Source organism: Verticillium dahliae, genomic scaffold (assembly GCF_000150675.1).
Source record: "Verticillium dahliae VdLs.17 supercont1.20 genomic scaffold, whole genome shotgun sequence".
In the NCBI taxonomy this organism is placed as follows: domain Eukaryota; kingdom Fungi; phylum Ascomycota; class Sordariomycetes; order Glomerellales; family Plectosphaerellaceae; genus Verticillium; species Verticillium dahliae.
The window spans coordinates 469,125-490,678 of NW_009276967.1; the positions used below are offsets into that span (position 1 = coordinate 469,125).

Genomic DNA, 21,554 nt, shown 5'->3' on the forward strand with positions numbered 1-21,554 from the left:
GGGGGCGGGGAGAATTATGTTCGTACCCCGCGACATGAATTTTCAAAAGGGGGGGGCCCAAAGTTATATTTCTCTCCCAAACTCGCGGGACTCCCCCTCATTTTGGATTTTTGGGCCCAGGGGGATAATCGTAAAAAAAAAAGGCCCCCTTCCCAGGGAAAAAAGGGGGAGGCTTGGGGGAACACCGGCCCCACTAGGGATCCAAAGTTTATCAAAAAAAAAACAAAAAACCCTTTTTAATTCCCCTTCCAAACTCCCCCCCCTTGGGGAAATCCCGGGACCCCCGAAAAAAAAAAAAAAATTTTTTTTGGGGTTTTTTTTCACAAGCACAACCCGTTTTCGGTTATTTAAGCGGGGGGGGGGCCAACCCCCCCCCCCCCCCCCCCCCCCCTGGTCTACCGTCTACCTGTCTAACGCTTGCGATTGACACTGCGACGTCAGTAATTAAACAGGAGCAATTTGCCAAGTAGGACTCACCATCTGGAAATACATTCCCCTCTTCGCAATGAGTGCTGCATGATCTCCCTTCTCGACGATCTGTCCGTCGGCCATGACGAAGATGATATCGGCATTCTGCACGGTAGCAAGCCTGTGCGCAACCGTGATCATGGTCCTCTGCCCTTTTGCCGCATCAAAGACAGCCTGTACCTCCCTCTCCGTCTCGCTATCGAGGCTGCTCGTCGCCTCGTCGAGGAGAAGAAGCTCCGGCCGCCTGATGAGCGCTCGGGCGATGGACACGCGCTGTTTTTGGCCACCTGAAAGAGCGACGCCCGCGGCGCCGACGGGCGTATCGTAGCCCTCGGGCAGGGAGGCGATGAAATCATGGAGTCCTGCGTCGCGAGCAGCGCGATGGAGGTCTGCATCCGTAACGGAGGACTCGTTGGGCACGCCGAGGAGGATGTTGGCGCGGAGACTGCCGCTGAAGATGTTGGCTTCCTGGGAGACGAGAGAGAGGTTTAAGCGGTGGGTGCGGAGGTTGAGGGAGAGGATATTTTGGGCGTTGATAGCAATAGTGCCTGTCTCGACAGAGTAGAAGCGCTCGAGGAGGGAGATGACTGTGGTCTTGCCAGAGCCTGTTTTGTGTGAGCTTGCAAGCGTTGAGGGAGTCTTGGAGGTAAGAGCATACCTGATGGACCGACGATGGCGGCAAATTGGCCCCTTTTGATCTGGAGGTTGACGTCAGTAACATACTCAGACACACGATCTGAAAGAGCACTCACCTGGAGGCTCAGTCCCTTCAACACTGGCCCCGGCCGTGTTGGGTAGTTGAACCAGACGTTCTTGAACTCGACGTGAACCCCCTTTTCATCAGGGACGTCGTCCAGTTGTCGGGAGCCCACGCTATCTGCATCCACATCGTCGTCATCGTGTTCTCGCATCGCCAGGATTCGGTCAGCTGCAGCGGTTGCGTTCGCAATATCTGTCCCCGTTAGAAGATGAGGTGAAAATGCCATGTTGATGTCTTACTCGGACCATAGCTCAGCCACTGCCCCGCACTCATGCCGCCTTGAACGACTGCAATATACACGATCACTATCCTTGTCAGTTTCCAACAATGGTGAAGGAAGTTGTTCGCAGTGGACTCACTGTACTGGAAAGGTGAATATTCATGTCGAGCAAGCAGATGACCTCCGTACCTAGCACAGTCAGCTCGATACTCACTCCGTAGTCCGATGAAAGTCTTACCAGAGCACAAATGCCATGCACAGAAGGGAGATGCTATCACTGAAGGAGAACAGCATCACCGAGAAGACTGACTTGCGAAACGCGGCACCAATATGGTCGCGCAACAGGTTCTCGTACCGTCCACAGATGCCAGCCTCCATCGTCAGACTGGACACCGTCCTCATGGCAGCGATGCTCTCCGACGCGAATTTGGCGCTCTCGGCGAAGACGGCGTTGTTCATCGCCTCGAACCCCATCTCGTGTCGCACGCGGTAGTACATGGCCGCGACGATGAGGGGTGTCGAGGTGCACAGCGCCACAATGGTAAGCTTCCAACCAAAGACAAGGCCGACGACGACACAGCCCACAACGTTGAAGACGGATACAAGAGCGAATGCCATGTTGGTGCCCAGGAGCTGCTGGAGCTGTGTTGGGTCCGTGGCGAGGCGGGCGGTGAGGGCGCCAGCCGAGTTTGTCTCTGCATCGAAGAAGGAGGCGGACTTGGAGAGCATGTTGGCAAAGTATTCCTTGCGGTACGCACGGGTTATGCCCTGTATGTGTCATTAGCGTCTCATAGTTGGGCGAGAAGTGAGGAACGCACGAAGCCTATGCTGGTGGTGGACCAGCAGAGGGCGAGGTAGCTGAGGCCGACGCCGACGGCAAGGTAGAAGAACCAGAGACACCAGTAGTCTGCCATCTCCATAAGAAAGCTTCCCCAAAATGAGAAAAGTGAGACAAGGTTGGCGAAGAGGTATGCCTGTAATGGCGTGCTAGCTGAAGGAGAATGAGCAAACGTGGAACAAGTTGAAAAAGGGAAATGTCCGACTGACCTCCAGCACCCAATGCTCCAATGAGAATCACGGTATATACCGGCCATCTGGATGTCTGCTCAGACAGAAGGGTACCAAAGCTACCAAAAGGTCGTAACAGGCGGTCGAATCTGCCTGGTCGCTGGTCCGGGCCTTTAATGACCCTTAGAAGTGACTCCTCAGCATCAAGCAGGTCGTCGCCAGAGTCGTCATCGTCAAAGTCTAGACCACGCCAACTATCCCGGCTCCTCCGCCGTGATCGCCTATCTTGACTGACCGCCTTCTCGTCAAACTCTCCCAGAATGTCTGTCTCTTCGGCATAAGCTGACTTTTCCCCCGTCCCTAGATCACATGATGAGCTGTCCAGGTCGCTGTGCGCACCACTTCCCATGTCCAGCTGCTGCGCTGTAGCGAGCGCGTGATATGCACCACCGACCTCCTCCATGAGGCTCTCGTGCGTTCCTTGCTGGATTACCTTGCCATGGCGCAGGAGCATGATATTATGCGCCTTCTTGATGGTGCCGAGACGATGTGCGATGACAATCGTCGTGCGTCCTCTGCAGGCCCGGTCGAGGGCCGCTTGGACAATTTGCTCGCTGCGCACATCGATGGAGGATGTTGCCTCGTCGAGGATGAGAACCTTGGGCTTCTTGACAATGGCGCGCGCGATAGCAAGGCGCTGGCGCTGGCCACCGCTGAGCTTGATGCCAGACTCGCCAACGGCTGTTTGGTAACCCTGGCGAAGTAAGCATCTTGGTCAAGGGCACGGACGCCTGAGAACAGGCAAGGAAACGTACATCAGGCAGGCGGGCAATGAACTCGTCGGCGAAAGCATCTCTGCACGCTTCCTCGACGAGCTGGGCCTTGACGTGGTCGACTTCGCACTCCCACTCTGTGCCGATGAGGCCGTGCTCGACATTTTTGTAGATGGTTGTGTTGAACAGAGCATTGTCCTGCTGAACCAGGCCGATCTGGTTGCGCCACCATTTGGGGTCGATGTCGCTGAGCTTGTGGCCGCCTACGGTGACGAGACCGTTGCGGAGCCAGAGAACCTGACTTGTTAGCCATGAAGCGTACCAGGGAGGGTTCCGATTGCAGCGTACTAGTTGGTTCGTGACGGGATCGCCGTTGAATTCATACCATCTTTCCAGGATGCCGACGATGGTGCTTTTGCCGGAGCCAGAGGGACCGACTATTGCCGTGACTTTGCCGGCTGGGAAGCAAAGGTTAAGGCCTTCCAGAACCTTGACGTCCGGACGAGTCGGATAGACAAAATTGACGTTTTCTAGGACAATGTCGCCGTCGGCTGAGACTTCAGGCGCCTTGAGTGTCCCGTACGTTGTCTTTGGGGCGTCAATGATTGTGTGAAAGATGGCGCCGGCTGACGCAGCTTGGGACGCGGCAGAGAGAGGCGCCGTGATCTGTCCGATAGAGGAGGCCATGACCATGACGCATAGAAGTACGCTGTATGCGTCAGCTTCTGGAATGGTTCTATGCAGTGACTAGGACCTACACAATCAAAGGCTCGGGGCTGGTAATGGCCATCATGGAGTATAGCATGAAGGCATACCAAAAGGCCAGGGCAAAAGTACTGAGCACCCGTTAGTCGCTCAAATCTCTCAGAGTATCTCTCAGGGGCAGGAATCAAGAGTCATACGCATATATGGCGAAGAAAACTGCCAAGTCAGCGGTCGTTGATACCGTCAGAAGCATCGAACTCACTCAGAGACTGTTGCGCCGCTACGATCCACGCCAGCCCGAAACCCTTATGCCTTGTCTCGTCTACAAAGCTCGCATACCTTGCTGCCATCTTACCTTCCGCTCCACAAGCTGCTAGCATCCTCCACGACGAGAATGCTTCGGTTGAGACGGACGCGGCTTGCACCTCAACTGCCTGCACTTCGCCCATGATACGTACTACCGGCGGCGCGGAGAGCAGATAGACGATGGCAATGAACACGAGACCCGTGCTCGTGGCGAGGGTAAGCATCCAATTATAGGAGAGGGCAATGCAGAAGCCTGCGACAACGGTGGCGATGCTGGAGAAGAAGTGGCCCATCTTTTCGGATATGCCGTTCTGGAGAATGCTCGCCGTCGTGGTGATGATGGCGGCTGTCTGACCAGGAGGGAGCATATCGAGCATGGAGATTGGAAGCGTGAACAGGGTCCGCAAGTAAGTCAAGCGTATGACAGCTGAGATGCGGAGGCTGGTCATGCGGAAACCGAGCTAGGGAAGTATCAGTCTTATTCAGAAGCTTTAAGAAGTGAGACAAACGTTGGCGATGTAGGTCAGACATAGTCTTGCGAGGAACAAGTACACCATGTACAAGCTAGGCACGTCATAAGTCCAAATTCCGGAAGCCTACGTGAGAGAAGGACTTACACGCCGACATTGACAGCGTCGAGAAACTCCTGTTCCGTCTCGTCGGAGCCTTGTTTGAAGAAGCCGGTGAAGACACCGACAAGCTGGCCTATGCATGGTCAGACATTGAAGGGATTTGTAAGAATTTGGTCATCCTACCAAACAGAATGTTCATCAAAGGCATCGTCAAGCCGGCGCCGACGGCGGCAGCCACTGACACGATGAGCACCAGTCTGTCCCATGCCGTGGCATATGACAAGACTCTCTGGAGGCTGGTCAGCAAACAAACAGGAAAACTATATGGCATGAAACGTACAATGAAATTAAATATGGTGATCCAATGCTTGGGGTCGATCTTCGGCTTCGGCTGCGTCTCCTCCGTCTCGTCCGCCGGTGCGGCGCTGGCACCATTGTCGGCCATCGGAGCGGGCGCGGCTCTCTGCATCACAAGCTCCGCAATGACCGGGGTAACCAATAAGAAAACCACCCGGACAAATGGTAAAATGATTGAGAAAAGTGACAGGCGGAATCGGATGAATGAGGGACCAGCCTCAACTCAGAAAAGTCATGAGCAATAGCAGACGGAGAATGTATTTGAAGCAAGTATTAGATGCAACGGTCCAGGCAGAACATGAGCGCAGACCCTCCAGGCGCCGACTCAAGGTTCCGTACAGCAAGAAAGATACCGGCTGCTTAGGGAGTGAGAAGGAGCCGAGCCCTGGGCCATTGTGGTTTTCCTTTTGATCGTTGTCGAAACGGCGGTTGAACCAGCAGCCTAGTGGCGTGGGCTCGAGCACAAAGACCACACGGATGTGGCCGGGAGCGCGGGGCACGCGATTGTTTGGGTGCTAGCTGAACTAACAAGTTTGAAACAAGATTGTTTGAACGAAGGCCCTGTGTGGAGGTTCCATTTGCGCGCTCTGCACGTTTTCCTTGCAATTGAAAGGTTAGCGGGACGGATGGCTGGCTACCTCAGGTTGGCCACATCGCGGTGTTGGGAAGATGCCAGCATCTGTTCTATTAAGCGTCGAAGCCAGAGGCCGCAGATGATAACATCATGCCCTGGAGTAAATCCTAGAACCAGGCCAAAAACAAAGGGTATATGCTGCTAATCTACTACAACACGCCTTCTTCCCTCATGGCGCAAATGGCGTCACGGACAACGTCTCCGAGCTCTCTGATAGTCCCCTTGTCACGAGGTAGTGTGTGGCCTTTGGCGTGGTCAAAAAGATACGCCGAGTCTGGGTCGCAGACATTGTAGAGCGCCATTGAGCCGTCCAGGTAGGGATCCAGGGACCCGACTGCAGTATAGTTAACATTGCCAGGTTCGTGACTACTTATTCTTATCAAGAGACCGACTCACTGATGTGTAATGTCCTCGACTCGATGCGCTCCTCAGTCTGGTCCGACAGCAAAACAGAGTAATTCGTAGGATCGACGGGCGGCCAGCCGGCGAAGAAGATCCCGTACTTGAAGAGGGGCGTCGCGCCAGACTGCTGCTGCCGGCGCTGTTCGTGAAGCATCATCGTCGCAGCGACCGTCGCGCCTTCAGAATAGCCAATGATGCCGTCAAAAGGACCCCTCTTGGCCACAATGTCTGACAGATACTTGATGGCCTGGTCGATGCTCTTGCCGGATGATGCTCCCTCCCTCATGAGCTCCCGCATGGTGTCTTCTGGTGTCTCGCAGTCGGGAAAGTCCCGGATGCGCGTTAGGACATCCTCGTCATCGGATATCTCAACGTCTTGATCGGGCTCTATGAAGCGGTAATAAGGCGGCTGGCCGAAATACTCCTCAAAGCCCTCGGGCGGCACTGCTATGCAAGGGCCGTGAACGAAATGGAAGGTGGCGGTGCCGTCGTCGGTCAGTTCTTTGAGAATGGGAGCTTGAAGTCTGTCAGCAGCGTTGGATTCAGCCCACAAGGTTGGAGCATACCCAGTTGGACTTGGAATTTCTAAGTCAGGTCAGCTAGCTGATCTCATTCGGAATGGTTCGCAGACATTAAACTCACATCAGAACTGCCGTAGGCGCCAGGAAGACAGAGAAACTTCATGATTGTTGCCGTTGATACAACGCTTTCAAGTCGGTTCAGCGCCGGAATTCGTGAGTTTAGCCAAATCAAAGGGCCTTCGAGAACAAACGATGTGGAAACATGAGACTGGATAGAGAACAAGGTAAGGTAGGATTCGCTTCGGATGATGTACGTGATCGCCTCAAGGTCTACCCAGCGCTCAGACTCCTGAGGATCGAAAGCCCAGGGACGACATGACTCCCAAGGGACCCCGAGTCAAGTGAGCTACACAAGCAGACACTGCCCCTTGCGCTTCGCAACTGCGTCGCAGTGACGATGCCCGCACAAGCGATGGCTCACACAACAAGAAGCAAGCCCATTCACAGCAAAAGCGATCCGCAGAAGCTGAAACGATTGACAGCATGGTATCGTCAGTGTTTGAGATGGCCCTTGCTTGGCGTGGGGAATCGCTAGCCAGCGATCATGGTTCCATTGACGGCGCCTACCTACGATGGTATGTGAGCTACCGCCCGCGATGCCGTGCCATCAATTGGTCTGGCCCCGTGCGCCTTGACGATTTGTGTTGAATTGACACGTGAGAATGCCCATGGGCCTTCGCGGGTGAGGGGACCGGCCCAGAAGCCGCAGTCTGTTCTCCGTCCGAACGTCAGGGGTGGTGCGTTGGTGTTGCACTGGTGCCGCTATTCTCCAGGCTTTTGGGCCTCGTCTGATCGGTATACTCAGCCTTCCGAAGCGACCATGGCGCAATTCTGGTCTATTTTTGATAGAGGTGTAGTTTGCGAAGCCACGTTGAAGGGGGTCCCGAATGAAGAGAAAAACAACGGCATCCGTGACAGCGTCTCGGTATGTCCAAACGAATATGTAGATGTGATGCTCGAGTACCTGACTCACCACCCAAGTGAGAGCCAGGGGATCTTGGAGGGGTTTTGATTTCACCCAGAGACGTGCTGGGAGGGATGCTTGAAACAAGGTCCCGATTACGCCCTGAGAAAGGATTGTTATGAGAACCGGCAACGCCTCGTGCCCTTCTCAGCCCACCAGCAATGCATCCAGGCATCAGATCTCTACCTCAATATGGGTTGTGCCGTATTCAGGGGTCGAGCCAACTCCACAATCCGGGGTCTTACCGATGGCGCACTGACTTCATCCTCACTTACCCTCTCGCAACCGGTGCTCAGTCCTCGCCCAGTCGTCTCATTCTCCTCAGCGAATTGCTTTTGCATTCAGGGCCCTCGGAGCAATCAAGCCACCGCTGCCATCAGTGTTCATTGTCTGTGATCGCGCAGAATGCTCAGTCGGCTTTTGCCTTGAGGGGCCAGGATCGCAAGTCTAGCGAGGAAGCGCTCCAAGTGGCCGGGTGCTTGCTGGCGGCTAACGTCAGTTAGTCAGGTCCCAATTGAAGTAGCTCGCGAGTCGTGATGAGACGGGAAGCCCCCTGATATCTCAGGTGTCCCCGTGGCACTCGAGCTAAGGTAGGCGGTTCGGATGCCGTAGCCCATGTCGATTCGGCTGCAGCTGATCTCACCCCAGCGTTGACCCTGCACCCTGTGCCATGTCCTAACCTACCCACGCTCCCGGGCGATCCCATGCGCCGGACTCATGGTCCCGCGGCAGAGCATCTCTGTGGCCGATCTGGAACCTTACTTACTCTGGGTCATATCAACCGGCCTCGCCCGTTTCCATCTGAGCAACAGAGAAGTCTTTGGTCGTTGTCTGCCTTGCCTTGTGCGTTTCTTTGCACCAAACTACTTCACTTCGTCTTTCTTTAACCTCCTCCTGGACGAGTGAGTTTGCCGTGACTTACACCATTTCCTAAACCACAATTCAAATACCCACAGCAGCAGACGCGGGGATCTGTGATCTCCCCAATTAATACTCCATCATGGCTCCTGGCATCTTGTCATACTCGTCCCGCGGCACATCACCATCAGCCAGCGCGGGCGTCAAGACTCCGGCTACGCACTCTCACACATCCTCCGTCGACTCGCTATCTGGCCTGGCCGTCGGCCCGTACGATGGCAGGCGCCTTGATGGCGTCCGTCCAGACGGCCCTGCGAGCAGGAGCAGCAGCAGCAGCGGCTTTAGCAGAGCCAGCACCGACGAGCACGTCGACCCTGGCGCCTTCAGAAACGGAAGCGCCGGCCGTCCTCCGAGCCAGGACCAGAGCAGCATGCCCATCGCCATTGTCGGCATGGCATGCCGCCTGCCCGGCAGCGTCGCCAGCCCTGCCGAGTTCTGGGAGCTGTGCTCGCGCGCCAGGACCGGCTTCACGCCGGTGCCCAAGGAGCGCTTCAACCACGACACGTTCTACCACCCTAACCCGGGCAAGACGGGAACGTACCACGCCTCTGGAGGCAACTTTCTGGACGTCGACCTTGCCGCGTTTGACGCCCCCTTCTTCGGGCTGACAGAAAAGGAGGCCATTTCAATGGATCCGCAACAGCGCCTGTTGCTCGAGTGCACCTTTGAGGCGCTCGAGAACGCTGGCATCCCCAAACACTCAATCGTCGGGGAGGACGTCGGCGTCTTCATTGGCGGCAACTTTGCCGAGTACGAGAGCCATCTGTTCCGAGACAGCGACACGATCCCCATGCACCAGGCCACGGGTGAGCCTCATCTCCTTTTTGTCCACTGTAGATTTCGTCAGAAGGCCTTGCGAGTACTGACATGTGACAGGCTGCGCACAAGCAATGCAAGCAAACAGGCTATCCCACTTCTTCGATCTTCGAGGCCCTAGTTATACCGTCGACACAGCGTGCTCTTCCAGTCTCGTGGCGCTTCACCAGGCGTGTCAGAGCCTGCGAACCGGAGAGTCGAATCAAGCCATCGTCGGTGGCTGCCATCTTAATATGCTACCCGAATTTTGGGTGTCCTTCTCATCATGCCGGTTAGTGTCTCACCTCAAGTGTCGGAAGCAACCCAGACTGACGGCGTCACAGCCTTCTATCAGACTCGGGTCGCTCAATAGCTTTCGATAACCGCGGAACCGGTTTCGGCCGCGGCGAGGGTTGCGGCATGATCGTGTTGAAGCCGCTCGACCAAGCTCTGAGGGACAACGACTCGATCCGTGCCGTCATCAGAGGCAGTGGCATCAACCAAGACGGCAAGACGCCGGGAATCACAATGCCCAACGGCTCAGCGCAGGAGAAGCTCATGAGACAGGTCTACCGAAATGCAGGCCTCGACCCCTCCTACTGCGGCTACGTCGAGGCCCACGGGACGGGCACCAAGGTTGGCGACCCCCTCGAGGCCACGGCCATCCACAACGTGCTGGGCCAAGGAAGGACGGCGAAAGATCCGCTCTTCATCGGCTCCGTCAAATCGAACATTGGCCACCTGGAGGGTGCATCTGGCATCGTTGCTGTCATCAAGGCGGCCATGATGCTGGAGAGGAACTTTCTCCTGCCGAATCACGACTTCAAGACGCCAAATGAGAAGATCCCCTGGAGCGAGTGGCACTTGAAGGTCCCCGCCACACAACGACCCTTTCCGCGAAACAAGAAGTACATCAGTGTCAACAACTTTGGCTTCGGCGGCACCAACGCGCACGTCGTCCTCGGCAAGGCTCCCTTCCCCGCAAAGCGGTCGGAGAGCTGGCAGTCGACAAGGTCGGCGACGCCCGACGAGAAGGCCCGGAGCAAGAAGCTCTTTGTTGTCTCCGCCAACGACAAGAACTCGGTCGCCGCAGTCATGAAGCAGATGGTTATCTATCTCGAGCAGAGGCCCGAGATCTTCCAAGCGGACCTCATGAAGAACGTTGCTTACACACTCGGATCTCGACGATCTCTCCTGCCATGCCGTGTGGCCATCCCTGCCGCCGACTCCTTCGAGCTCATCGAGGCTCTCAATAGCGGCAAGCTCGTGCCTGGAAAGGAGAGTGAGCCTCTGAGGATGGGCTTCGTCTTCACTGGTCAGGGTGCGCAGTGGTACGGCATGGGTCGCGAGCTCTTCGAGCAGTATCCCATCTACGCTGCCGCCATCGCGCGGGCTGACGATTGCCTACGAGCCTTCGGTGCCGACTGGAGCCTGGTCGAAGAGCTGAATCGAGATGCAAAGACGTCCAGGGTCTCTGAGGCGCACATTAGCCAGCCATCTTGCACGGCTGTCCAGCTCGCTCTGATCGATCTGCTGACGGCTTGGGGCATCCGTCCCACGGCTGTCGTCGGCCACTCGAGCGGCGAGATTGGTGCCGCATATGCTGCTGGCGTCATATCCTTTGAGGCGGCCATGTCTGTTGCGTACCACCGCGGCCGCATGATCCCAGTCTTGAAGCAGCGCTTCCCTGACCTCAAGGGCGCCATGATGGCCGTTGGCGGCACAAAGGAAGAGGTGCAGCCCATCATCGATGCCATTCCCAATATCAGGATCGCCTGCTTCAACAGCCCGTCCAGTCTGACCATTTCCGGCGACAGTGCTGGCCTGGACGAGCTGTCCCAGGTCGTCGAGGCGAAACAAATGTTCAACCGTCGCCTGCAAGTAGATGTTGGATATCACTCCCACCACATGAACCTCGTCGCCAAGGAGTATCGTAGTGCTATCCAGACGCTTCCCGCGCCGCAGAAGACCGCTGTTCGCTTCCACTCTTCCCTGCACGGCGTCGAGATTGACGGCACCGAGTGTGAGTCCCACTACTGGGTCAACAATCTGACCTGCCCGGTCCGCTTCGCCGAAGCGTTCGAGACGATGCTGCAGCCCGTCGGCGACCACAAGACGGGCGTCAACATGATCCTCGAGCTGGGCCCTCACTCAGCCCTCCAGGGTCCCATCAAGCAGATCCTCAAGGAGCTGGGCGGCCCTGCAGCCAAGGTCCCCTACGCCTCGGCCCTCGCCCGCAAAAAGGACGCCATCGAGTCGGCCATGGACCTGGCCGCCACGCTCATCACAAAGGGAGCCATGCTGAACATGGACGCCGTCAACTTCCCCCAGTCGGACGCCCTGTCCATGGCCAAGCCGCCCACGCTGCTGACAGACCTCCCGCGCTATGCGTGGAACCGCCAGACGCGGTACTGGCACGAGTCACGCATGACGCGGATGCACAAGAACCGCGAGGGCGCGCGCAGCGACATCATTGGCGTCGAGGCCATCTACTCGAGCGACCTCGAGCCGACGTGGCGGAACATGGTGCACCTCGACGACTTGCCCTGGCTGCGGCACCACAAGGTGCAAGGCCTGACCATCTTCCCATTCTCCGGGTTCGTGGCCATGGCCCTCGAGGCAGCGGCGCAATGGTCAAAGCGCAAGGAGATGGCCTTTGACAGGTTCGAGCTCAGGGGCGTCAACGTTGCCAAGCCCCTTGCTCTGTCTGACACGGCAGACGTCGAGATGACGATAAGCCTGCGCCCGCAGCAAGAGACGTCGTCTGCGTCGACGGAGGCGTGGTACGAGTTCCGCATCTGCTCGTGGAGCCAGGCGAGCGGATGGACGGAAAACTGCACCGGTCGCGTTGCCACGCAGTGTCATGCGAGCAACGATGTCGAGAGTGCTGAGCAGAAGGCGGCGTGGCGAGAGGGAGCGCAGGCTATCGTAACCTCTCTGAGTGATGCGGTCGCCATCAAGGAGGCTGACATGTACGATTCGCTCGCTGAGCTCGGTGTTGGCTACGGGCCTGCTTTCCAGGGTATCACAGAGTGCAAGGCGTCTGATGTTTGCTCTGTTGGGAACATCATCTCACCTGACCTCGCACAAGATATGCCGAACAACTACATGACGAGCATGGTCCTCCATCCTACATTCCTCGAATCTGCCATTGAAATGTACTGGCCTGTTCTCGGCGCTGGCAGGGAATCGATCAACACAGTCTACCTGCCTTCATCTCTCAGCAGGATGGTCGTCTCAGCGGACGTCACAGCACTCACCAAAGATGCCGGGAGCAGCCTTCGTGCTTTCTGCAAGGCCGAGTTCCCTGCTGCTGCCTCACAGCGCCAGCCTACCAAAGTCTCGGTCCTAGCAGCATCATCCGAAGACTCGCAGAACTTGATCCTCGAGATTGATGGCCTCACAGTGTCTCCACTGCTTGACGGAGCGACTGAGACAGACAGCAACCCCGCGCGCGAGCTGTGCTACAAGATTGAGTGGGAGTCCGTCACGTCCTTTGAGGAGAAACCTCTTCTGAGCACTGCCGACATTGTCATTATCCATGGCGAGTCCAACTCGCAGCAGCTCATCGCCAACGGGCTCGCCATCGCCATTGCTAGCGTGACGGGCAAGCTTCCTGAGATGGGCGGCCTTGGCGAGGTCGCCACGGAGGGCAAGCTCTGCGTCGTCCTGACGGAGATTGACTCGCCATTCCTCGCCGCGCCCACCGAGGCGCAGTTCACCTCTGTCCAGAAGATGCTGACGACCGTCCAAGGCGCCCTCTGGGTCGTCCGAGGCGCGTACGCCGGCTCCACGTCACCTGAGAGCAACATGATCCTCGGCCTTAGTCGGACGGTCCGCTCCGAGGCCGTGCTTCCCTTTGCGACGCTGGATCTCGATGGCGCGAGCCAACTCAATGACAGCGAGGCCAGCTCAGCTATCATGAAAGTTTTTGGCCTCATGTTCGGCGTCGATGCTTCGTCGCCGAGCAGGGAGCTTGAATTCATGGAGAGGCGGGGCGAGTTTTTCACGCCGAGGATCGTGCACGACGAGGTCATGAATGAGCAGGTCCATCGCGAGACAAACCCTGACGTCGTTGAGGCGCAGCCTTTCGGCCAGGGTGATCGGATGCTGAAGATGGACTTTTCTGTTATGGGGGATGTTTCGCACTTTGTCGACGACGAAGCTGGCCAGGCGCCCCTTGCGGACGATGAAGTCGAGTTCGAGGTCAAGGCCGTCGGTGTCAGTCTTCGAGACGCCGTGCTAGCCAAGAGTCATGTCGTCGATGCAGAGAAGCAAGCCCCAGGCGTCGAGGCGTCAGGTATCATCACAAGAATCGGCAGCGCCGTCACATCCTTCTGCGTCGGCGATGCGATTGCCGCGCTGACGTTCAACAGCTCTGCCTTTGCCACGCGTGCCCGTGCTTCTGCTTCAATGGTCTTCACGTTTCCTGAGACGCTTTCTTTCAAGGATGCCGCCAGCCTGCCCCTGGCCTACTGCACAGCCCACTATGCGCTCATCGACCAGGCTCGCCTCGAAGCTGGCCAGCGGGTTCTGGTCCACGCGGCCGGCAGCGGTATCGGACAAGCGGCGCTACATCTCGTGCAAGATGTAGGCGCCGAGGTGTTTGTGACTGTTGGCTCGGCAGAGGAGAAGGCCCTCGTCGTGGGCTCCTTTGGCGTCTCAGAGAACCACATATTTTACAGTCAGGACCTGTCCTTCGGGCCCGCTATTCGGCGCGTCACCGCTAACGACGGCGTTGACGTGGTTATCAACCTACTCCCGGGAGCGGAGAGCCTGAGAGAGAGTTGGGCGTGTCTCAGTCGTTTCGGCCATCTTGTCGACGTCGAACGTGGCGACGGCAGCTCGGGGGCTCGCGTCAACCTCGGGCAGTCCAACAGAAATGCCTGCTTTATGAGCGTGGATGTTTTCAGCCTGGCCCAGCACCGGCCAAAGGTGATGGAGAGACTTGTTGCGAGTGTGGCGAGGCTTGTTAGAGACCGCAAGGTGCGGTCTCTTGCGACATCTATGGACTATGGAATTTCAGCCGTCGATGCGGCTTGCAAGGCGCTCCAAAGCGGTCCCGTGTTTGGCAAGGTGGTTGTGGTTCCACAGGCGAACGAGATGGTCATGGTAAGTTCTTCTTCTGCCTCAAAATCATCAGCACCATCGCTCACAATTTCAGGCCACGCAATGCAAAACCGTCGGCGCTCTGCTGCAGGCCCAGGCAACCTACGTGCTGATCGGCGGCACAGGTGGTCTCGGGCGCAGCATGGCCCGGTGGATGGTCACCCACGGTGCCCGCAACCTTGTCCTCCTCTCCCGTCGTGGGTCCATCACCGACAAGGTCCGCGTCCTCATTGAGGAGGCAAGCGCTCAAGGCGCCAACATTGCAGTCCGCTCCTGCGATGTTGCAGAAAAGGCGAGCGTTGATCGTCTCTTCACACACCAGCTCGATGGCCTACCTCCCGTCCGCGGCGTCATTCACGGTGCCATGGTCCTCAAGGACGTGCTCTTCGAAAAGATGACGTGGTCTGACTACACAACCGTCGTCAACTCCAAAGTCCAGGGCGGGTGGAACGTTCACGAGGCGCTGATGCGTCAGGACGCCAAGCTCGACTTCTTCATCGCCATATCCTCGGCCTCTGGCGCTGTCGGCAACCGCGGACAGGCGGCCTACGCTGCAGCCAACACATATCTCAACGCGCTCGTGCAGCACCGTCTGGCGCAGGGTCTGCCGGCGACGTCTCTCGATCTGACCGCCGTCTCGGACGCCGGCTACCTCGCCGACAGCGGGGCCGAGCGCGCGGCCGAGGTGGCCAAGAATCTGGGATCGGACAGCATCTGTGAGGCCGAGGTACTCGCGCTCATTGGCGCGGCCATATCTGGGAAGACGTCAGTGTGCAACGAGCACGTCGTGACGGGAATGCGCATCACGTCTACGGTGCAGCCCTTCTGGACGCCAGACGCCAAGTTCAAGACGATGCGGATCGCGGCTGAGGAGCAGGCTGCCGCCGAGGCGGGCGCGGCTGGATGTGCGGCGGTATCGCTGAATGCGTCCCTGAGAGCGGCACGCAGCGAGGCAGATGCCGAGGCTGTGGTGTGCGCTGGTCTCGTCGACAAGATTGCCGCCGTGCTCATGATGGAGCCGGAGGAGCTGGATGTCACGCGCAGCTTGTCGCACTACCCGCTCGACTCTCTTGTGGCCATTGAGATCCGAAACTTCATCACGAGGGAACTTGAGGCGAACATGCAGGTGCTGGAGCTGTTGAGCAGTGGCAGTATCCAGACACTGACGAGGACGGTCTGCAAGAAGAGCAAGTGCTGTGTTGGGTTGGAGTGGACTGAGAGTTAGATTTGTGGTGTTTTTGGCGTTGATTCGATATCCTAGGCAGTAATGATTCGGTGATGCAGTAATGATTCGGTGATCCATGCGATGCTTTGCTTCTCGAAATATGGGTTTGATGATGTGAAGCCCCGGTGCAAGTTGAACGCGTCGTCGTCGACGTCGACGTGACGAGGCACCTTTTGCTGCATATATCTGACAACACGATAAAGACGAGCTTGATGATTAAGCAGCATATGCACCTTACCGAGTCCGGGCCCGCCGAAATCATGCGCGGGCGCGCCTGTGACATCCCCTTTTCATTTCGCATCCTCAACTTCGTCACTCGTCCCTCGGTTGCAAAACTTCAGCCCGCCCTCTTGATCTGCCCCCAACAGACACGGCCACTCCGTATCGATCCACCAACCACCTAACCGACCGAGACACCCATCGCCATCGCCACCGCCAACATGTCCATGATCACCGACTTCAGCCGCTGGCTGCACCTCAAGCAGTACCAGCTCGAGGTGACCTTCTGCGTCTACATCTTCACCCCCTGGGAAAAGTTCGCCTTTTGTACGCCTGCCTCCCCCCGCGCTTCTGCCTCTGGAGCACAGGACGTGAACAAGAAGGCATACGTTGCTAACACCCGCCCAGACACGATCCTCTTCCTCCTCAGCAGCCTCACCTTCATCGCGACCGTCCTCTACCTCCCGCAACACATCGCCTTCATTGTCGGCCGCGCCTGGTTCTACATGAACGGCGAGCACGTCGACGTCGTCGAGCTGACGAAGGAGGCCGTCGAAGGCGCGCTGCACCAGACGGCTGGCCTCGTATCAACGACGGCGGCCGCGTTGGCAGGAGAGACGGCCGAGGCTGTGGTGCGCGAGCTCTGAATGGGAAGGCATCATGCGACGAGCGACTTGCAGTGTGTGACGGGGAAAACTGGACGAAGACTACATATCAGCGGTGCGGTTGGATTTCGCCGACAATGACGAGGCACCACACACGCTGGGGCTGTACATGGCAACGGAAAGCCAAGAGAGGGCGGCGGCATGGGATCTGGCGTTTTGTACCTTGCCCGACTGAGACCGCAGGTTCTCACGTAGGGTTCTGGCGTTTTTCGGGGAAGTGGAGGGAGGAGGGCCTTCCCGGATCGGAAGCCCTCTCTGTTCGACGAGAGCATGCGGCCTGTTCTTTTTTTGCATAATCATACCATCATAGACTTAATATCCGTCTGCCGTCTAGCTGAGAACGGAGGCTTGCATCTACACGACGGCTTTTCATTTCCCCCCTTACGCCGAGACCAGCCCCGGCAAGCGGTAAATCCTCGTGGAGCTGTCTTCTCCAGCAACGGCCAGCTGGTACTCCTGGCTGTCATCGTCCGCGGGGCGCCAAGCGAGTTGGAGAACCGTCGTAGGCAGACAGAGGCTGGCGGATTGTTAGCATATGATCTATGGGAACAAGAAGAAATAGAAAAGGATTGAGGGGAGTGTCCCAACATACTGCTCTGGCAACGGCGTGCTGCTGACCACCTGCAAACTCGTCGCGTCCAGCGTGTGAACCGCCATCTTGCCAGACTCGGTACCCACCGCCAGCACCAACGCCCCGTTCGCAAGCGTCCTCCCCAGAAAGTCTACAGCCGTGACGGGCTCGCCGCAGGCAACCTCGGCGGCCTGCACGAACGCCGTCTTGCCATCGTCGGCCGTCTTCGCGCTCCAGACGCGCACCTTCTTGTCTCGTCCGGCCGTGGCGAACGCCGCCGGGCTCGCCGACGGCGCCCACGCCGCGTCGAGGATCATGCGGCTGTGGCCCTTGGGGTTCGCCTGCAGGAGCTGATAGCGCGGGGCGCCCTCGCCGTCGCGCTCAAATACGGCCCACTGCCGGTCGCGGCCGACGCTGAGGAGGTACCGGTCGTCGCGGGAGAAGCGCAGACGCGTCGCGGTCAGGGTGTGCGCGGCCAGCGGCGGCCTGACCTCGACCCACGTGTCCGTCTCGAAGATGCGAATGACGGCGTGGTTGAGGGAGCTCGCTCTGCAGGCGCTGGCGACGAGCTTGCCGTCGTGAGACGTGGCGAGGCACGAGATCTCGTAGCCGTGACCGTAGAGCTTCTCGACCTCGGGCCACAGCGTGTGGCGGGAGAGGCTGTCCTCGAAAGGGGGGTGGTCAATGTCAAGGGCTGTTGTGCGAACGGCGGGGGCAGCATCGGCGTCGGCTTCGGCCTCGACATGGCCAGCCGGGTCAGCGGCGTCGATGGCCTTGTTGGACAGGCCGAGCACGGGCATGTCGGCAGCGTCAGCAACATCGTTGACGCCGGCGTCCTGATCGGAGCCAGATCCGTCCAGTCGGCCAAGGAGCTTGGCAACGGCACGCGGCCGGCCAAAGACGCGCATGAGCTTCTCGTCAGCGCCCGAGACAAACTGCGTCGCGCCCAGCGTGTCGATGCAGTTGAGGTCGTACCCGTGGATCTGGGGCCTCGACATCTCATGCCACGTCTCGCCGTGCCCCTCCTTCCAGCGCCCGTGCAGCCTCGTCGTCTGGTCGCCGCTCGTCGACACCAGGGACTCGCCGCCCTTGGCCCACGCAATTCCCGTCACGGCCTTTGTGTGTCCGCTGATGGAGAGCGCGGGCTTCCACTCGTCCCTCGCATCGTCCCACACCCAGCGCCTCCAGCTACCCGTGCGGCCGAGACACACCACCGACTGGCCGTCAGGCGCCCACAGGCCCGTCCAGAACCCGCCGATGCTGCCCGTCGCTGTCGTGGCGCCCTTTTCGCGGCTAATGTCACCCAGTCGTACCATGCTGACCCAGATGCCCGACGCCGGGTCCGCTTCCCAGATGGCGAGAGAGTTGTCGGCTGACGTGGACAGGAGCTGCAGGGGCCTGTTGGTGCCGCCGCCACCTTGTTCCGTCTCAGAACGGAACCACTTTGCGCTGTAGATCCAATCTTCGTGGCCTAATAGGAGCGCCTCGAATGTGATGGAAAAGACCTTGTCGCAGGACTGCAGCCGATGGGCCTTGTTGGCAGGTGACTTGCCCGGCAAAAAAGCACTTGTGGCGGGGTCGGCGTTGCTCGTCATGGCGGGAAGTTCGCTGCCCTGGTGGAGGCGCCAGAGACGGACGTATTTGTCCTGGCTCGCGGAGGCCAGAAGAAGGTCGCTGTCTGCGGCACTGCTCTCCCATGTGAAGTCGAGCGATCGAATCCAGCCTTCGTGGCCTGTCAGGGTCGCCTGCAGCTGGAAGTCTAGAGAGGCGGCTGTGTTGGCGGCAACATGGATCTGGATTATGTCCCTGGTGCCTGCCACAGCGAGAACAACGACATCGTCCCCGTGATCGAGGGTGCTCAGGGCGAGAGTGAGGGGGAAGAATTTGGGTGTCGGTTTGATGGTGCTCAGAAGGAGGAGTCGGCCTGCCTCGTACTTCCACACTCGGAACGTTGCATCGGCAGCACCCGTTGCAATGAGGGTCGGCGTCGAAGGATTTCTTGACTTGAGGATGGCAATAGTGTTGATGGGCGCCGTGTGATCCGTCAGAGTTTGGACGCACTGCCCTGTAGCGTGGTCTGCGTTGAGCTCCCACAGCTTCAGCGTCTTGTCGTCAGAGCCGCTGATGATGACCTCGTTGCCGCCTTCCGTTGGCGGCAGAAATTTGACCGCCTTGACCGCATCCTTGTGACCACTCAGGATGCCTGCAATACCAACATGACTACTTGCCTAGAGAATTTCCTTGTGTCAGTCACTGGGCCTGATACCAGGTAAGGTCAGGGGCACTTACAGATGGTGTCCAGAGGCAGATGTTGGAGTTGGCACCAAAGGCAAGCACACCAGACTGGCTCCAGTCGGCGACGGCAGTGTGCCTATTAGCACCGGTAGAGAGATACTCGGCCGTTGCTTGGAGATCGGGCATGATGTGACGAGGGGATGGCTACGTGGTAGATGGTTGATGGATGAATCCAAGGACTCATCAATTACCGTCTTCTGATTGGTTCATGACAGTGGCTGGAAGAGTTGACGTCGAATTTTCTGTGCAGAACAAGAATACGGCGGGCTGTTCGGCTGCTGTGCTGGTGTGCTGGTGTACGGTGCACCATGGCCACGAGAAACATCAAAACACCCCGAGGCACCGCCCAAGGGGGGTTCTGCAACGGGCGCCCGCATCCGCTGTCAAACTTGCGGCTCCATTCCACTTCACCACCACACACAGCCTCCATCCAGATCCAAGATCAACGTCGGGGCCTCCGATACCCTTACACAGCACATCTGCAGCAAGGTATCTCTACTGTTCAAGACACAAGCATGGAAGAGACATCTCTCACCGTCGAGTTCTCGTGAGTCAACTATCCGCATTGAACCCCCCATCTTCAAGACTTTTTTTGAGGGGTCAAGGGGGTGTCTTTTGGAGGTACCAAGAGGCAGAACCAGCCTTCTTCGACTTCACCCGCTCCCTTGCCTCGTCGCACGTCTTTTTGTTTGCGTTTTGGCTGTTTTATTTCCCCCGCTGACTGACCTTTCCTGCAGAGGCGGGCTCGAGATGCTATTCGAGGACCAGCGAAAGCATGCTGTCTCGATCCCTTCGCGCAGCGAGGATGGCCAGCCTGCGACCATTGCTCATCTCATCGACCACCTCTGCAAGAACGTCATGAAAGACAGCCGCAAGGAGCTTTTCGTCCTCGATGATCACATGTACGTTATGTCATGTCCAGCCACTCGCCCGCTTCCCCTCCCCCTTACATCTCAGGCTGTCTGTCACAGCCAGCCAGTCGTGACACTCCCTGGGGTCCCGTCGAGCCTTCATCACAAACAACCTTTCGCCTGTGTCCAGTAGTTGAGCTGTCAACTGCCTATCCCCCCCCCCCCCCCCCTTCTTCCCCACCTTGTCGACAGATTCCCTCATCATCAATCTTTTGTCAATGGCTGATCCGTCTCACCCAGTCGACCGGGCATCCTAGTCCTCATCAACGACGCAGACTGGGAGCTGGAGGGCGAGGAGGCCTATGAGCTGAAGGCCGGGGACAACATCCTCTTCGTGTCGACGCTGCACGGTGGCTAGAGATGCAGAACCAGAATCCGTCTTCCCCCTTGGCCACCCACCCCCCCTTGCCTCCCATTCGGCTCTTCCGCGCCGCCAATCACAGCACCGTGATGCATCGTCGAGGCGTGTGTCAAGATTGTCGCTCCATGTCCTGAGGAGGATGATTCGTTCATGAGTGTCAGAAAAAGCTGAAACTCACGGACTCGTTCTAGTCCCTCGTCCATTTCAGCCATTCGCAACGCCCAGCCTTGCTGACTGCCTTGAGCCCCCCTCCCCATCCTTCAATCTACGGTAGGTAGGTAGGGATGGAGGAGGGGGACAAAGACCTGTCAGCTTTCACTTGTCAGGAGTGGACAGAACAATGAGAGCCTCAGAATGGACGTTCATTCATGGCAGTCTGACTGGGGAGAGTGGGAGATTGCGGCTTACGGTTCCTCGTGAACGGCCAGGATAGCTGGCGGACCTCAGGGGTCGGGGGCCAGACGCTGACGAGGAGATCGCGAGTACTTTGCCTGTCAATCCTCGCAGCGCAAAGGATGCAGGCGATACAAGCCAAGAGGTTCGGAGGTCTGCGCAGATGGAGGCTCTCAATTCGTTGAGCTCGGGAGTGACGGTCGAGGTCATCTCCGGGTGGCACGGTTAGATCGAGGGGGAAAAAGGGCGGTGCCACATGTGAACCAGCAAGCGAAGGTCTGGGCGTGGTTTGGCCGGCGGCCCGCCGAATTCGGCCTGCCCTCAACCCCGGTTCCAAAAGGG

The 21,554-nt window shown here is 58.0% G+C and overlaps 6 protein-coding genes across 6 annotated transcripts; 3 read left to right on the top strand and 3 right to left on the bottom strand.

Annotated features, from left to right (window-relative positions):
* Nucleotides 1-444: 444 nt before the first annotated feature.
* VDAG_08446 (multidrug resistance protein) lies at nt 445-5,257 on the bottom strand (the record flags this gene model as incomplete). The annotated part of the gene is made up of 15 exons (XM_009660171.1): nt 445-1,073; nt 1,127-1,166; nt 1,221-1,420; nt 1,468-1,533; nt 1,588-1,637; nt 1,687-2,216; nt 2,267-2,439; nt 2,496-3,210; nt 3,272-3,938; nt 3,988-4,065; nt 4,193-4,701; nt 4,750-4,804; nt 4,858-4,945; nt 4,996-5,101; nt 5,153-5,257. 15 exons carry the CDS (start codon nt 5,255-5,257, stop codon nt 445-447), a joined length of 4,011 nt encoding a protein of 1,336 aa, XP_009658466.1.
* A 695-nt stretch (nt 5,258-5,952) lies between these two features.
* On the bottom strand, nt 5,953-6,889 carry VDAG_08447 (uncharacterized protein; the record flags this gene model as incomplete). The annotated part of the gene is made up of 4 exons (XM_009660172.1): nt 5,953-6,137; nt 6,200-6,721; nt 6,772-6,790; nt 6,848-6,889. 4 exons carry the CDS (start codon nt 6,887-6,889, stop codon nt 5,953-5,955), a joined length of 768 nt encoding a protein of 255 aa, XP_009658467.1.
* Nucleotides 6,890-8,750: 1,861 nt separating this feature from the next.
* VDAG_08448 (lovastatin nonaketide synthase) lies at nt 8,751-15,797 on the top strand (the record flags this gene model as incomplete). Its single annotated transcript, XM_009660173.1, has 3 exons — nt 8,751-9,474; nt 9,837-14,575; nt 14,628-15,797. The coding sequence occupies 3 exons, from the start codon at nt 8,751-8,753 to the stop codon at nt 15,795-15,797; spliced, it is 6,633 nt and encodes a 2,210-aa protein (XP_009658468.1).
* Nucleotides 15,798-16,243: 446 nt separating this feature from the next.
* Nucleotides 16,244-16,663, top strand: VDAG_08449 (uncharacterized protein; the record flags this gene model as incomplete). Its single annotated transcript, XM_009660174.1, has 2 exons — nt 16,244-16,343; nt 16,425-16,663. 2 exons carry the CDS (start codon nt 16,244-16,246, stop codon nt 16,661-16,663), a joined length of 339 nt encoding a protein of 112 aa, XP_009658469.1.
* Nucleotides 16,664-17,062: 399 nt separating this feature from the next.
* On the bottom strand, nt 17,063-19,673 carry VDAG_08450 (elongator complex protein; the record flags this gene model as incomplete). The annotated part of the gene is made up of 3 exons (XM_009660175.1): nt 17,063-17,198; nt 17,274-19,480; nt 19,542-19,673. 3 exons carry the CDS (start codon nt 19,671-19,673, stop codon nt 17,063-17,065), a joined length of 2,475 nt encoding a protein of 824 aa, XP_009658470.1.
* Nucleotides 19,674-20,297: 624 nt separating this feature from the next.
* Nucleotides 20,298-20,816, top strand: VDAG_08451 (uncharacterized protein; the record flags this gene model as incomplete). The annotated part of the gene is made up of 3 exons (XM_009660176.1): nt 20,298-20,449; nt 20,519-20,587; nt 20,699-20,816. 3 exons carry the CDS (start codon nt 20,298-20,300, stop codon nt 20,814-20,816), a joined length of 339 nt encoding a protein of 112 aa, XP_009658471.1.
* Nucleotides 20,817-21,554: the final 738 nt, after the last annotated feature.